Source organism: Protopterus annectens, chromosome 1.part0, assembly GCF_019279795.1.
Source record: "Protopterus annectens isolate FY-2018-M chromosome 1.part0, PAN1.0, whole genome shotgun sequence".
NCBI classification, from domain to species: Eukaryota; Metazoa; Chordata; order Ceratodontiformes; family Protopteridae; genus Protopterus; species Protopterus annectens.
In genome coordinates, this window is record NC_056725.1 from 1,685,417,861 (window position 1) to 1,685,434,774 (window position 16,914).

At 38.1% G+C, this 16,914-nt stretch overlaps 1 protein-coding gene across 1 annotated transcript in view; it reads right to left on the reverse strand.

The window, feature by feature from the left end:
* Nucleotides 1-274: 274 nt before the first annotated feature.
* The window catches only part of FAM83F (family with sequence similarity 83 member F), a 305,909-nt gene continuing 289,269 nt past the window's right edge, over nucleotides 275-16,914 (reverse strand). The window contains exon 5 of the mRNA XM_044068588.1: nucleotides 275-1,684. Within this exon, the coding sequence (XP_043924523.1) occupies nucleotides 1,614-1,684 (71 nt within the window). The 3' untranslated portion in view covers nucleotides 275-1,613. The remainder of the gene's footprint in view (nucleotides 1,685-16,914) is intronic.

The window sequence follows — 16,914 nt, forward strand, 5'->3', positions numbered from 1 at the left end:
ACTTTCATGATGTGTCTTCAGGGCTTGCGATAAGTGCTTCATTGCATTTTCTTTCTGATTTTAGCTAAGCATTGCATACTGTAAACTGAAACACTTATTTCATGTGCAGGTGAACTATAACTCAACTGATTTTGTGCTTCAGTGGAGCTCACAGAGTGACTTACTTTGACACTGCACTGTGCAACAATCATTCACAATTTAGCACAAATTTGACCTAAACCAGTCAATTAAGCAGGTTTATATTAATCAGCAGCAAGGTTCTGACCCTTTCAAATACTTTAAAAAATGATGTTTTATTTTTTTTTTAATGCTGGTAACATGTAAAGCAACAGATTTAAATATTGGATGTCACAAATAAAACCTTACAAAAGGAGTTAAACAGGGATTCCATTGCTTAGTGAACTTTAATCTGCCCCTGACTTGGTTCTGGTCTAAAATATAAAAATAATCCTTTGGTAAACCAAAAATAGTTCAGGAATGTTTGGAAGAATTTCAGTAAGTCAGAAATCACTCACAGCCTTTTCAAATCATCCCTTTTGTAAACAGCACACAAGACTGACTTCTGTTAGCCAAAAACTTCAATTTCACAAGTTCTTTTTTAAACCATTGGTGTCAAAAGCACACAAGGCTGACTTCTCTTAGCAGAAGATAATTTCAGTTTCACAAGTCCTTTTCTAAACCATTTATGTAAACAGATCAGAAAACTATTACTAAAAGTATTCTATTTGAAAGTGTTGCATTTTTAAATTACAGAATGACTCAGCTATTGGAAAATGAAAAAAAAGTGCAGGACAGTATTTGAAAGTCTCTTTTTCAGTATAGACCGAGTTAAAAAATATTGTCCAGTGAAAACTACCTTTAAGAAAAAAACAGTTGTAGTGAAACCACAGAAACAGTCCAGATGTTCTAGAATTTTCAGGTCTTTAGTGACAGGTGCTATCTATTTATTTTACTGTGATTAGTGGCATTTTAAGGTTGGTTTGGGACTCCTCTTGACTCTATAATTCATTAAGAAGAAAAATTATGAAGGAATTAATTATTACACAAAACCATACCACAACATTAACAAAGTCTCTTGAGATATTGGTCAGTCTTTCCATCTTGATTGCAGATGAGCTGGTTGATGAAAGGCATTGGCAAATGAACAATGTATTACAAGAGAGCTTCAAAAAAATCACATTAAAAAGGAAACATTGTGAACAAAGCAATATTGCACAAAACAGACCTATCAATTGCACCTCATCACGAAGAACTGTTCCTCATTCTGAATCTTAAAAGTTTCATGTTCCACATTAAAACATTTGTCACATACATTCATATTGAATCATATTACATCATCAAAACAGACTGTGTATGTATGAAGTTGCAGTTTTTAACCATGCTGTGAGCTTCCCAGTTGAATTTGCTAGTAAATATTCCCCATTTTGCCCATTGTTTCCTTATTATGAGAGGTAGTGTTTCACATTTTGGGGACAGAAGGTTGAGACCTATGCTGACCCATATGCTGGTATCCATTTAGTAGTTAATTTTCTTTCTTTAAAAAAGTTTTTATGGAATCATTATGGCAATTGATGTGTCAGCTTTTTTTTTTTTTTTTTTTTTATGAAGAAGCCTCAGGACTGGGTGCAACCGCCTCTTTTTGAAGGTCGTCTTTTCAATTTGTTGGACGTTGGGCTCACATCTCCTGGAGATATAAAGAAACAAAGCAAATATATTACAGTGATTTCTTTGCTAGTAGTGATTGTCTAACTCATACACAATCAATGATTTTAGGGGGGCAGTTTCTACATTATACAGTTCTTAATTAACATCCAGTTAAGTTGCCTGCTACCATGAAATAACAGAAAGCTATAATAGGACAAGGCAATGAAAATTACTTAGAGCTCATGTTTACTCACCAGGTCTACCCTGTGCTAATGTAATCAACTACAGAGGAACATAGATCCGTATCATGAAACTCACAGTGAAAGGTCAGTTTGCATCATTCTGGTTTTCATTTTTCTGTCAGCAGAAGAGACTTGTATCTGACTCTTCCTTTGATTATTATTAAAGTTACTAAAGACCGTTTCCCTTCAGGTCTTCTTGTGTGACAGAAGAATGAGGAAGTATTGATAAACTGTAAATTAGGTGTTGGATAAGTTTTCTGTCCTGCATTACCATGCAGTTTACTTATCTAGTGTCAGTATGGTTTTGTACTGGTTTCCATATCATTCACTTAAGGATGAGATGTTACCAAATCAAACTTTAGCTGTATGTAGGTCAGGAAGTGGTAGTAAATGCATGGTCCTTCACACCAGACTTAAAATTGTAGACAGGCTAGAATTTGTCAGCAACAGTCATTTGTATCCATTTAAAAAGAAAATTGGCTTGGTTTGGTCAGCAGTCATAGCTCACCTTTTACTGCAGCCTTCACTACAAAAAAGGTCCACATTATTTTTTTTCTGGGAGAAGGAGGGGAATGACATTTAACTTCTCAAACTTCACAAGGTAATCTTGTTGGGTACTATGTGCAGATTCTGCACGAAATAGAAATATATGGTCTTTTTAAAAATATAATGATAGCTCGTTCATGATTAGAAAAGGAAGAGTTATTCAAAGATGCAATAAGAACAGTATTTTGTGCAGTAGAAGACAGGGGGTTGAGTGGGTATCATATAAATATTATTTTGCATTAAGATCTTTGTTGTGATTCTTTCCTTCCAGAGTCCATCTATAGAACTGCATACTGCCTTATGATAAAATCACTTAAAACTGGTGAAAAAATAACTACACTCAGAAGTCTGAATGTCAGCTTTACAAAATGGTGGTAACATTGGATCTATATCAGTTTGTCAAATGGCTATTCAGTGAATGCCCATTCATCGAACACCTATTTATTGAAGCCGCTCTTCAGTGAATGGCACAAACCCCTCCCATGGCTGACTGGATTATGGCCCCCTCTGATAAGCTTTCATCCCTGTACTGATAACACCTAGTACAGAGCAAAGAAAGGGTTCAAGAAAATTTGGCTTGATGGTTAGCTGGTGTGAGAAAAGGGATGAAAATAGAAATAATATCCAAACTGTTTAGTAGAATTAGATGTATGTCAGATCAAACTGTGTGTTTGTTGGAGTTAGAGGTAGATAAGGCTCAATTATGCCATGGTGGTGCAGCGGTAGCGTTGTTGCCTCACAGCAAGAGGTTCTCCCATTTGATTCTCAGCTGGAGTGCGGGGAGTGCCTTCTGTGTGGAGTCTGCATGTCCTCCCTATGGTTGGGTGGGCATTCAAAAGACATGCGTAAATGGGCGTGCCTTCGTTGAAGGTTGAATGTCGAGCTGGCACCTCGGCATTTGTCAAAATCTACTGCCAATCATTAGTGGGCTGGAGTTCCGCTGTGGTGACCCCTAACCGGGAAAAGCCGAAAGACAACAACAAGGATAGGAGGAGATGAGATAAAATTGGTAATGTATAACCAGTCTGTGAAGATATGTGAAGGCTGCCAGCCTAGCTAGATAGAATTTGTAGATAATTTTGTCATTTGTAAATATTAATATAAACCACAGGCTTGTTCTCTTAAATATAAGAAAATTATGATAAACGTTGAACTTCAAAAATGTAACCACATTGCACTCTGCTGGAAGAAAGCTAATAAGTCAAGCATTGTACAATTGTTTGATCTCAAACACGGAGCCGCGATGTCTGAATGAAGGAATTCTTCCTATTGTTTTGAGACCAGAGTTAATGGCTAGAATTTTACATATATAATGTCTTTAATTACTGTGGTTTCCTGACCAGGTGCAAGATCAAAGCAATGTAAATATAGAGTTTCTGTTAACCTGGGAAACAGAGAATAATGATGTAATCTGAAATGAGTCAGAGGTACTGTTTTATCAATTTAAGGACAAAGAAAGCATTTTGCATTTGTCTTCAGAACATCCAACATCACCAGCACTGCCTTGCTCTATATGTAAGTTTATTTTAAAACTATTTGCTTAGATATAGCTAGGAAGTAGGAAGATTAGACTAATTGTTTTCTGTATTGATGTCAGAACTTTTCTACTGTATTATTTTAAGCATTTCTCTGTGATCTCTGAACTCTTGACTAGCACTGTGTAGTAAGAAGTATTGTTTTGTGTTCTTATTATTTATTATTAAATATTTTTAAACCTTTCAACTGTGGCTGTTTTATGTAGCGATAATTTAAGCTCTATAGTACATTGCATGTATATAGTGATACTGTCCAAGCCACCCCAAATAAGCCTTGCTGCTCAGTCACACTTACCATTTGCATAATAATATTGCACAGTAATAATTGGATACCCTTTGATGAGGGCCTTATTAGTAGCTCATATTAGTGGTTGGGTGCAAGTGGTACTACTGTATAGTCTGGGCAGAAGTGGCATAGCTGGAGAACCTGTGCCAGCCTTCCTCAGTAGTGTCTCTGTGTTTCTATATAACTCATATCTCAAAGTGTGTGCGTGTCAGCTACTTTGTCAGGGACACAAAGCACTGGTTGGACAGAGGGGGTGCTGGAGGTTTTAGCTTGACCACTAGGCTGAGATCCGGACCCTATAGCTGTGCCAGTGGGAGTCTTATTGGGGATCTGGACAGAAAGGGAGAAACCAGCCCCAGACTGACTATGATATCTGTGTGCTCTTAAGGGAAATTGTACTTTACTGTGTCTGTATTTGTTATCCTCCACAATGTGGACACCCCTCACTGGGGTTAGTGGTGAGGATTGAGGCTCCTTGATTGCTGGGCCAGTGCACGAGTGTCACATATTAATTTACAGGGAAATCCTGAGGAATAGATGGTATTCCTGTAGAAGTTTGGAAGCTAGGAGTGAAAAAACTGATAAAGATCTGGAAGGTTTTGTTTAACAGTATTTTAAGATGAAGAGAAGTATTAACATCCTGGAAGAAAGCGGTAGTATCTATAATACCTAAAGAGGGTAAAGATCCATCAGAACAACTTCATGCAGGCCCATTTCAATGATAAACCATGATTACAAAGTGTTTATGTCTATAATGGCTAAAAGAATGGCAAAAGTGATGCCAAAATTGATACATATGGATCAATGTGGTTTTGTGGAGGGGAGACAAACATTTGACAACATTAACAGAACATTGATGATCTAGAGGGAAGCAAAATGTAAAAAATACCACTGTTGTTGATGGATCTTGATGCAGAGAAAGCATTTGCTAGAGAAAGCTGGGACGTTATGAGCAGGGAATTGGAAGCATTTGCATTCCTTGACAAAAATTATAAGGTTGATTAGGAGGATATATGAGGGATCAGAGGTAAAAATTAAAGTGGGTGTGTTCATCTCTGATAATTTCTGCTTGAGCAGAGAAACTAGGCAGGGGTGTCCTCTTTTCCCTTTGTTATTTGCATTATATTTAGTACCACTGGCAAAGAAAATAAGGGACTCAGAAAATCAAGGATATAATTGGTGTGGTAGTCAAAAAAAGCTGGCTCTGTTTGCAGATGATATTATTTTATAGCTGATAAAACCAGAAAAGGACATTACAGTGCTGTGGAACATTTTGAGGCAGTTTCAAATCTTTTCAGGACACAGAAATGAATGAAACAAAAACAAAGGCAATAGTGGTAAATTATGTACCCACACACAAATTGCTTCAGCAATATCCTTGTTTATGGATACACGATAAAAAATGAAGCATTTAGGAGTAAGGATTAAAAATGATTCTGGTGTGACAGCTAAGAATATGTGGGAACAGACTAAACAAAAGGTAATACAAAAACTGAGAAATTGGAAGCTCTGTTATATGGATATGGATAGTACGATACAAGCAGTTAAAATATTTTTAGTCCCTTAAATCTTATACACAGGTCAGGGATTTTTTTATCAAACAGAGAAGAAGTTGTAGATAGCAATTAATAAAGAGCTGAAGGATTTTGTCTGAGAGGGGAAGAAGTCAAGAGTCAAGTGGGATAAGCTGATTCTTCCAAAAGAACAAGGCAGATTAGGATTACCTGATTTGAAGGGGTATTTCAGAGCTACAGAGTTAAAGCTTCTATACATAACACAAGCAGAAACCTATAATTCAAAGTGGGAAGGGGTGATGATTAAACAGGGGGGAGGCTCAAGAGATAAGGAGAGACTGGGATTTTGGATGCAGATCTTTAAGGAGAATAAAAAAACCATACAGAATATTATATTCATAAAGTAGCAGAAAGTATTCTATGAACTAAGCCAAGCCAGCAATAGAGAATGGAGATGCTGCTGATACAGATGACTGCAGTTAGGGATACAGACAATAGGCCAGAGGGGACTGGAATTTATTGGAGAAAACTGGCAAAGGAACGAAGGTATTGGGAGCAAATAACTAGAGAGGGAAAGGAAATAGAATGGGAAGAGACCAAGAATTCATTTGGACTGCAGGTTAGAAGTTGCCTTCCCTATCAAGGATTGATATCAGAGTATAGGCAAAGAGAAAGAAATAGGGGGTCCTAAATGAAAGCCCAGCACTGGAAGAGTTTTTAATAGAATCTGGAATGGAAGCTGCTGTTAAAAAAGGAATAATTAGTAGAGCATATGAAATATTGCATGGGAGCTATAAGAATCAGTCAGAGGAGGTTAGAAAGCACTGGGAAGAGACTGAATAAGGAATTCACAAAGAAGCAATGGGGATATATGTTTGTCTCACAAATATGCAACAAAATCTAGAAGATTTAGGATTTTTGTTTGGAAATGTTTACATGGATATTTTTATATTGTAAGCAGACTCCAGAGATTTTTTCCTCATGTAGACAGCAAATGTTGGAGGTGTGATGGGGAACAAAAGTGGTAATTGGGAACATATTTTCTAGGAGTGTAATAAGTTGGCAGACTTTAAAGATTCCCTGCAGACTAATCTGTCAGAGATGTGGGGAGAGAAAACTGATATAACTAGTGAAATGATTTTTCTGAGCTGTGATACAGAATCAGCATTGCCTACACATACATAGTAAGACCTTGCTGAGTCTAATTATGGTGGCTGCCAAAAAAGCAATTACTAGAAAATGTAAATCAAAGTCTAAACCAACTGTACTAGATGCAGTGAATATAGTAACAGAGATAAAAATAATTGGAATTGGGAACTTTAGAAAAGGGTAGGAGCAAATTACATAGGAAAAATGGGAATTGTGGGATTCATCACCCAGAGACTCCCTATGCTGTGGAACAAAATCCCGGTACATGTGAGGCAGAGCACCTCGCTGGCTTTGTTCAAGAGAAATCTTGACCATTGGATGGGAGATCGCAGGTTTACCCCAGGGATTACCTCAGTGTCACTGCTTGACAGAGGCATAGCAAAATAATGGGCAGAGTATCATTCAAACTAAAGGGGTGGCGAAAGCCACAAAACTCTGGGCTAGGCTTATAAATGCCCTTGGGCAGATAGCCTAGTATGAACCTATGAACCTAATACATACGGGGAGGAATGTGGTTTAAATGAAGGCAGGGATTTGAATGGCCTATGTAATGTTTGTCTGACAATGATTGGGTAGATTATAAGTGATGTATAATGTCTGCAACTGAAATTATGTCAATATGGTCTATTATGTAAAACACCTGCAGCAAGGATTGTGTCATTATGGTTTGTTTTCATTTATATAAATGTATGATTGCCTATGTCATAAGTGATAATTTAATAAAGCTGTTGCTTGTCTAAAAAAATGAATATTTGTAGGAGATGAAAGTTTCTGCTTGGCATATTGCATACTACTAACAACCATTTCTTTTTTTTGTCCTCTCAGACCTCATCCTACTGGTATGACCCCCAGTGTCCCACATCCACACCATGCCTATCAGCCATCTTCCTCCCCTCAGACTACTCCGGTATTGCTGGGGCCAGTTGCAGAGTCTAAAGGTGTCTTGGGGGATTGGCTGTCTGTGCTTTCATCTGGGGAGGCACATTGTATATGTTCTACCCATTCCCTTTCCCCTCCCCCTCATGCTTAATGACTACATCCGAAGGCAACTCCCCTGTTCAAACAATTAGTCCCCTTAGAGAGTATTATTGATGGGTTCCGTCCCACCCAGCCCCTGACATGCCCATCCCTCCCTGTTGCTGCATTATCTGAGATGCTAATCAGACCCAAGTCACCTGGGCCACAGTCAGGCTTTATCCCTCTACGGCACTGGAGCTGGTCACTGCTAACAACTCTTACACAGAATATGAAGGGAGTTCCATTATGCCAGAATGTGATAACATAGCAGGTGCAGAATCTGCAGACCTCAGCTACATTTGTCAGGGCTTTTTTAGCAGGTGATAATGTGTGTTTTCCTTCTTATTTATGATTCTGACCAAATTAAGCTGAGGCAAGAGAAGAACAGTGCAGAGAAGTAAAAGAAAGAGAGTATAGTTACTGAAGGAGTGAAAGGCTTTCTTTCCTGGGAATCCATTTGACTTCTTGAACAGTTGAAATCAGTTGAAAAAGGGTTTATCTGCTCTGGGTATCCTTTTCTCCTTCTGTCTTTGGGTTGCTGGTACTACCATCAGAACATGTCTCAGTCTATCTCAATTATCATTTTAAAGACTAGATGACTGTCTGCTATTCTGAGGGTGGGAACTGACATTCTATAAAAAGAGTTTTAGACAGACAAGCTTTGAGATGACCAGAAGGGAACTTACCTGAACATGCCTAGGGATCCCAAGTATAAGCTGGGGACAGTCATGGATAAGGAAATGTGGTCTGCCCTGCTTATTTTATTGCCACTATGACTTGCCAGAACAAATGGTTTAAAAAACACATGAATGGATGTATGGATGGAATTCCCATTCATTTTTGGTAGCCCTAATATATATATATATATATATATATATATATATATATATATATATATATATATATGCAAAGACTGAGTATTCTGTAGAGAACAGTTCAGTGTAGATGGGGTACTGAGCATTTTAATATGAGCCTAGACTGCTTCTGCTAGTGGCATAATTACATGCAGAATAAGAAGAGCAGACAAGACTCTCCCTTACCAAGTCCTTTGTCAAAAGAGATTTCAAACCACTTCATTAAAATGTAACACCAGCATATGTATGTAAGTGAGGCATGCAGATGTCCCCACAGTACTTCATTTTGAAAAATAATGCTACATAAAAATTCTGTGTTGCCATATTTCAGTGGGTGTAGTATGAGCTGTATGTATATATTGTATCACATTATATTACATTTGTTTGACAGCAAAAGGAGGCAATAGTTTCCCTACTCTGTTTCTAAGTGCCTTAATATTCCACTTCCCTGTCATCCCTTTTCAACCTGCTTCATATACTCTCGAATGCCTCTCTGAATTCCCTCTGCAAACCAGTTATGAAAGTCCATTCCACAGGTCAGGGTCCACACAACCTTCTCTGTGTAAAGGGATCCAGGGAGCAGCTCACTGTTAAAATCTGTGGCATGCTTCCTTTCCTTGTTTGCTACTGTTCTTTTGTAGAATGACCCCTTCATATCTTTGCAACATGATTTTGAGCAGCAGCCCCCCCCCCCCCAGAAGAATTCTAACCTCTGATCTTCTTTCTTCCCTTCTATGCCTCAGATCTTTCTATTAGCTTTCCTTTGAATTTCTTTCAGCAGCTTGATGTTTTTTTTCCTTATATGGCCTTCAGAACCCCTTGAATTACTGAAGGCATCCTCTGACCCAATACACATATCCAAATCATATGGCATCAGAAAAAAATTGTTGGTCTAGGGATCTAAACCTCTTCTGCAACAACAGAATGGTTTGCAGGGACAGGTGTATCTCATAGAGGACACCACTGCTCTGGAACAGATTCCCCATCCTTATAAAACAAAGTTCATCCCTGTCTAAATTCAAGCACAACTTGGATCTACTGATGGGAAAAAGAAAATTTACCCCAGGATTGTCTCCTGTACAACCAAAGGACAAAGGCAGCTCATAAATGTTTTGTGCCATGCATGAGTCCCCTCAAATTATCTATGGTATGATTCTGGTTATTATCATTAGGGTTATATGAACAAAGTTGTGTAGAGTTGATACATTATCTCTTTGTTTTTTTGTACTTTCACATAATGTATATTTTATGAGTATTCTGTAGGTGAAACCTGTAGCACTAATGACATAAGCTTGTGTTAGGAAGATGTAAGTAAACGCTGCTGCTTTTTTATGGCATGTGGTATACATGTTATTGTCAGGCAAATGAAAAATATTTAATCAAATATATAGGCAAATGACGGTCTGTAGATGCAGAGAGTGACACTAACAGGCAGGAATCATATTTATAAGTTATACCTCTTATGACTTAGATAATCAGTATAAACAGATGTTTACCATAGCCCATGGCAGTAATGTAGGAACCATGTTAACACAAGAAACCGGTGCAGCAAATATCTTCTTTCTTAACAATTACATGTCTTTTTTTCTGGGTAGATACATTTAAGCAGCGATATTTGTTAACTACTATGTAATTCTTTTCAGCATTATTATTACTGTAACAAAATATCATCTTTTCTCTTCTACTTTCTATGTACTTTAATCTGTGACTGTAACTGGAGGATCTTTCTGAATGAAAGCTTTCATCCTTGCTGTCCCTCTGATCTCTTTGATATCAGACATACTGGCATCCCTCCCAGTCTCACTGTGCCGACTGTCATTATTGTTTAGGGCTTATTGGAATTACATGACCTCATAAACTTTACTCTTAAAATTCCGGCAGAAATAGTTGCCTGCTTATATGACTGATATTCCGTTTCCTTAATGTATATAGATTAAGGTGCACACATATTCCACAGCATTGACCATTTTCTGCTGCTCCTCACCCCATACTAACAATACACATTAAATGTAACCCCTTGTCTTAACCTTTATCGCAATATTTTGGTAATGGCTAAGGAATAATATTATTATGACCCCTAAGGTCTCTGGGACCCATTTTTAAGACAAGCAAATTGCAAGTTGTTTCATGGATTTTTAGTACAGTTCCTGCTATAATTCATAATATTGCAGCCTTCATTTACTGTTTTGATAGCAAAATGAGGTGATGAGGAATGGCTTTTTATGTTGTTTACTGGCTGTTGCAGAGCACATCTTTAAACTGCAGAATTTATCACCAGGGACTAACACCATGGTAAGGTTATTTACCTAGTCTACTTTGTTGTACATGCATATAAAAATTTCTTAAGGATGGCAAGTAACATGCTTATTTCCCCTCGTCATTTTTTTTTTTTTTTTTTTAATTTGAAATTTGTAATTCGGTAGTCCAACTGACCTCATGGCCCATTTTCAGAAGAGACCCATCGGAACTGAAGTTCTCCACATAAACAAGAACAAATACAGATGCATAAGTTCCAGCAGAACAGTTTTCAGCATGACTGGGTCATAAACAGAGAGATGTTGATCATACTGGTCACTGCTGCAGTAGCCTTAGCTATATGGGTTACATCCTACCAAGGATATAACAGCCAGACAGCTTCCAAAGCTTCAGGGCAGCTTCCACTTGCCCAGACTATCATGCAGCACAAGTTATCCAAAAGACAAGTTTGGCCGGGAAGCCCTTCAGAGTTTTACTCCTCCCAAAGAGTACCCTCTAAGGCTTTTGAGGATCGACGATTGGCTTGTGCTTTTCTTTGTTGGGCACATAAGTTCCTTTTGGGGAAGAAAAAGCTTCCATTTAATAAAATTTGTTTATTATTATTATTATTATTATTATTATTATTATTATTATTATTAATACTTTCCTCTTTAGGAAAGTTATTTTAAAGCTAGGAGTTTGTGTTTTAAGGGATTGTCATGAGAATGTACTGTACTTTTAAACATGAGTGCTTTTTTTCCTGTCAGTTTTAAAGTTGTTTAAAGTAACTGAAGACCATTTGTTATGAATAACACTTTGTGGGGCTGACAGAGTGTCATAAAGTGCTTTTTTGCTATGTTTGTCTGTGAAAAAAATGACTTTTAAAGACTTTATTTTTGCTGGCAAAGAGGCACCATTTTTTGGTTTGACCATGGAACAATTTCTCAGTCCCACAGATAGTCCTTCTTCCAGCAGCAATAAGAAAAAGTTAAGTAAACAGCCTTTACCATCACAGCAGGCTAGTGATTTGCCTCAGCCACAGCAGAATGACTGTGCTGTGGTCATTAGTTTTACCTCCGACTACTCATCTTTTACCCCAGATTCCCTGGTGTAGCACCTACAGACATTATGGACCAGGGGGTTAGCCACATCCTCTATGGCTGTTAGGATTTCCTCAGTGGGCAAGGGAACACCACTATTGTAGGTCCTGAGAATGGGAACAGGGAAGGCTTCCCTGTTTTGTCAGAATGTTGTGCTCATCCCTGGGGAAGCTGCTGTGACAATTAATAACACTGTTGGCCCCAGTTTGCCTGTCAAAAAGAAATAAAAAAACAAGCAATCTTCTACTCTTCCTCAGATTTCCTTAGACAGAAACAGTTCACTTTGTCTCGCTCAGGGTTTAATTCAGACTACTGATCCTTCTTGTAAAGTATTTTCTGGTAAAAGAAAGAGGGATGCCTCCTTTTCTGAAGACTGTATACCTGCGTTCATTGAGTATTTGAACAGTACCACCACTTTTTTTTAAATTTACCTTTGAGTGTAATGATGAGGAAATAAATTATCTGGATACAAAGATAGTAAAAGGAAAAGAAGGTTTTATTTCTCGAGTATATCATAAGAAAACCTTCTGCAATAGCTATTTACATTATAACAGCCATCACTCACTGTTTCAGAAGAAAGGCATCATTAAAGGTCAGGCTATTAGCATAGCCAGGATGACTTCCCAAAAAAGAGAATGTAATAAAGGAATTTGTACATCTGAAGGAAATGTTTTTAGATAGGGGTTATCCTGGTGAATTTATTGATGTCATTCTGAGAGAAGTTTTGGATGAATGGGGTAAAACATATATACCGCTTTTAGGTAGGGGGTTAACAAACCCCCCAGGCAGGTGTAGATGTAGATGGTGGGACAAATATTGATTTTCAACAAGCCTGTGTGATTCAATATAGTCCCCTACACAATGGGGTTAAGAATATTCTTAATAAAAACTCGAGTATTTTCAAAACCAACAATGAGGTGCACCAAGTTTTGGGTGAAAAAAACGCTTTTTCTACCAAAATAGGACCTAATTTAATGTTGGTTTTAGAAAGGAAAATTAGTAATGGTGGAGCTAACAACAACCCAAATGGTACCAGACCTTGTAGTAGATGTTTTTATTGCCATTACATTCTACAGGGTACCTCCATTACCTTGGCTAATGAAATACTTTGTTTTTCAGGAAAGGAAACAGTTTTTCCAGCAAACTAGTATATCTTGCGAAATGTAATACCTGCGTTTCATTTTATGTTGGAAAGACTGAGAGGCTTCTTAAATCCAGAATATATGAGCATCTATATGATGTAAAAAAATAAAAGAGAAACTAATGCCCTCTTTAGACATAGTTTACAGTGTGAAGGCTTTTCTGGTTTTAAGTTTGCCATTCTGGATACTGTGCAAGTAGATTCAAGGGGGGGACTGGCAAAAAAGAGCTGCTGTGGCAGTTGAGATTGGCTGCAAATGTACATCCAGGGTTAAATGATTACTTGACTATCCTGCCAGTATTAAAAGAAAAAGCAGGACAAGTCTAAGTCCCTTCATTTGTTTTATTGTTTTACTTATATGACAGTGAATAATATTGACCTAATGGATTTTCCTACTCTGATTATTTTAAATATTAATATTCATGATTTATGCTAATTTAATGTTTTTTATTGGCTGTTTTTTAACCAATTATGGTTGTTTTAAACCTATTTAAACTGCTTTTTTAAGAAAAGGCCTTTGTTCTGATGAAGTCAACTGTGTTTGATGAAAGCGCTTAACTGATTTTTTATTCAATAAAACGGACTGGAGAGTGGAGACTGACTACCAGGGTGCTTTTTTTTGTTACAGACAATATCACAGACATGTGGTACATCAACAAGAAAGGGGAAACTATGTTGTACCTATACTGTAGATTGTCAGTGTTAGCTTGGGATATAGCTTCACAGCACAATCTCACTCTACAGCCATCCTGCATTTCAGCAGAGCAAAATTGTATGGCAGACAAGCTGAGCAAGTCATGGACAGTCCCTCATGAATGGAAACTAGATCGGGAGAGGTCTTCCAAGATTTGATCCATCTGTGGGGAATTCCTCAAGCAGACCATTTTACCTCCTGTCTGAGCAATCAGCTGGCAAGATTCTGCTCCTGGACTCCATGCAGGAATGCCTGGAAGACAAATGCCTTTTCTTTTTCTTGGTCAGGAATGTTCCCATATGCTTTTTCACCCTTTCCATTAATATTTAGGGTACTCCTGTAGATTCAAAAGGAATCTCCCAAGATCACTGTGGTGACTCCCTTCTGGCCTAGGCAACAGCGGTTCTCTCTTCTTGGTCAGGGGGAATTACCACAGGCCTCCTTACAGACTGGATTTACTCACACAAGAACAGGGTATTTGATGCACCCCAACACCAATCAACTTCAGTTGACTACCTGGACGATAGGATCTTAATTCCATTTAGGCATGTTTTTACTGAGAACATGCAGCAGGTATTAATGGAGGCAAGAAAATCATATATTAACAAGTGAAAAGGTTTTCTAGTTGATGCCAACAACATAACCAGCACCCATTCAGGGCTAGTTTTTTTTTCTGGTCTTTGAATATTTGTGTGATTTACTATCCTATGAGCTTTCTTACTCCTCTAGCAAGGTTCAGTTGTTTGCCATTTCAGCAAGTCTAGCCATGGTTTCTCCTCTTTCAATGCATTCTCATGTCAAAATTTTTAAATGAATTTTGCATAGGAAGCCAGCAAGAAAACCGGTGGTCCCTCCTCGGGATCTTAATTTTGTGTTAGAAAAGGTGCACTTGCTCCATTAGAACCAGCTAACCTGGCTGACGAGGTTCTTAGCATGGAAAACAGATTTACTGTTTGTTTTGACTTCTGCAAGAAGGGTATCTGTGTTGCAAGCTCTTATGGTGAGTCAACCTTTCTCATTTTCCACAGGGACATGGTTTCTTTGAGAACTAATCCTTTTTTATGCCTTAAGTGGTATCCAAGTTTACTTTAAGCTAAACTATCAGTCTCACTGTTGTCTTTCCTGACCCCAAAAGTGAGGGAGAAAGGATATGCTATACCTTGGATAATCATGGACAACTGAGATACATCATGGACAACTGAGATACTATAATTGACAGACCTAAATTTTTCAGATCTTCAGATCAATTGCTCATTTCTTGGGAAGGTAAAAAGAAGAGACAACCTGTGTCAAAACAGTCTATTTCCAAATTGTTGTTTAACACTATTATCTTTTGTTATACTTACCACAACAACATATTCAAGGCAGGGTCATAAGCCCACTCTACCAGGGCCTTGGCTTCATCTATAGATTTTTGGAAAGGGCTGAATTCCAGAAGTATTCTAGACGCTGCAACGTGTCCCTCTGTACATACTTTTATAAAGCACTGTAAGCCTTATTCCTTCTCTAGCTCTAGATCAGTCTTTGCAAGGACCATTCTCCAGTGTCTCCTGGACTCCTCTCCCTCCACCTCCCAAATGTAGTAAGTTAGGGTAATCTAACCATATAGCTAAAGTTTATGCAGCAATGATCAAGCTGATGAACATAGTAGAGTTTTGTAAGTAAACTTACTGTAACAGTAGATGTTCAAATGATCACTGCTGCAGTATCTGCTGCCTTCCTCCATCCCCTTATTTATTGGTGGGTTGTTTTGCCAGGGTGTAGTTACTTATTTTTAGTTCTTCCTAGCATTGTCATTTCATGGCTCAGCCTCCCACTATCTGTTGGCAAGAAAGCTCTGAAGAGCTTGGTGCCCAGACTTGTCTTTTAGTCAGCTCAGCATTAGTTTCCAGACAGTTTGGGCAAGTGGAAGGTGTTCTGAAGCTCTGGAAGCTGGCTGGCTGTTATATTCTTGACAGGATACAACTCATATAGCTAATGCTACTGCAGAAGTAATGATTTGAAGTGGGAGGGTGGCGTAATGGTTAATATGTTTACCTTAGAAGCACAAGGTGCATGGTTTGATTCTCACAGGGGGTAACTGGCTAGGCTTAAAAATGGTCCATGAGGACAGTTAGCCTAGTAATAATCTATGAATGAATGTCTACTCTTATGGTAAGTTTTGTTACACAACTGTATTTTTTTCTGACCATTATAGGTCACAATAGGTCGCTATCCTCTAATCTTGCTCTGCCCATCCCAATTCATATGCACCCTATTCCATTTAAAGTCCATACGTCATTGCTTGGTTATGAACTATACATGCTATGACAGATGTGCAAGAGACTGGAACATTGCTGGAGATGTGTTGGCCTTTGGAATGACGGGCTCTATCTAGAGGAGCATTATACTTCATAGCACGCTGTGTCTCTCAAAAAGTAAAACTTTTTTATAGATGATCATAATCCTTGGTGGTGAGCAAGCTGTGCAGTTCACTTTGTCTTCGCAACAGTTTTGAGGTATCTCCTTTTTTGTTTGCCAACAAGGTTGCTACTGTTAGCTCTGCAAATTTTTCTCCACAGTTCAAAGACTGCGTATTCTCTAAGGAACTGGACAGCACTGTTTGATCTTGCACTGTACTTGCATTTCCTGATTTTGAGGAGTTCATGACTTTGATCTCAAGCATGATACTCAATACTTGTAGGATAGCCAGCCAGTCTGGTTTTATCCTGCCTGGATGTACTCGACTCAGCTATATATCACAATTTGGAGTCTTCTTTGATGACTGGGGCTTCTCCATCTTTAAAGAGACAATTACTATCCCTGTCCACAAGAAAGTTTCCTTGGACTCCAGCATTCATGATGATTTCCACCATATCTCTTATCTTCTTTATAGTATAAGATTATTGAGAAGGCTATTTATGTGCAACTTGAATTATAGTTAACAGCTAGTGGACACACACGCATGTGCACACATG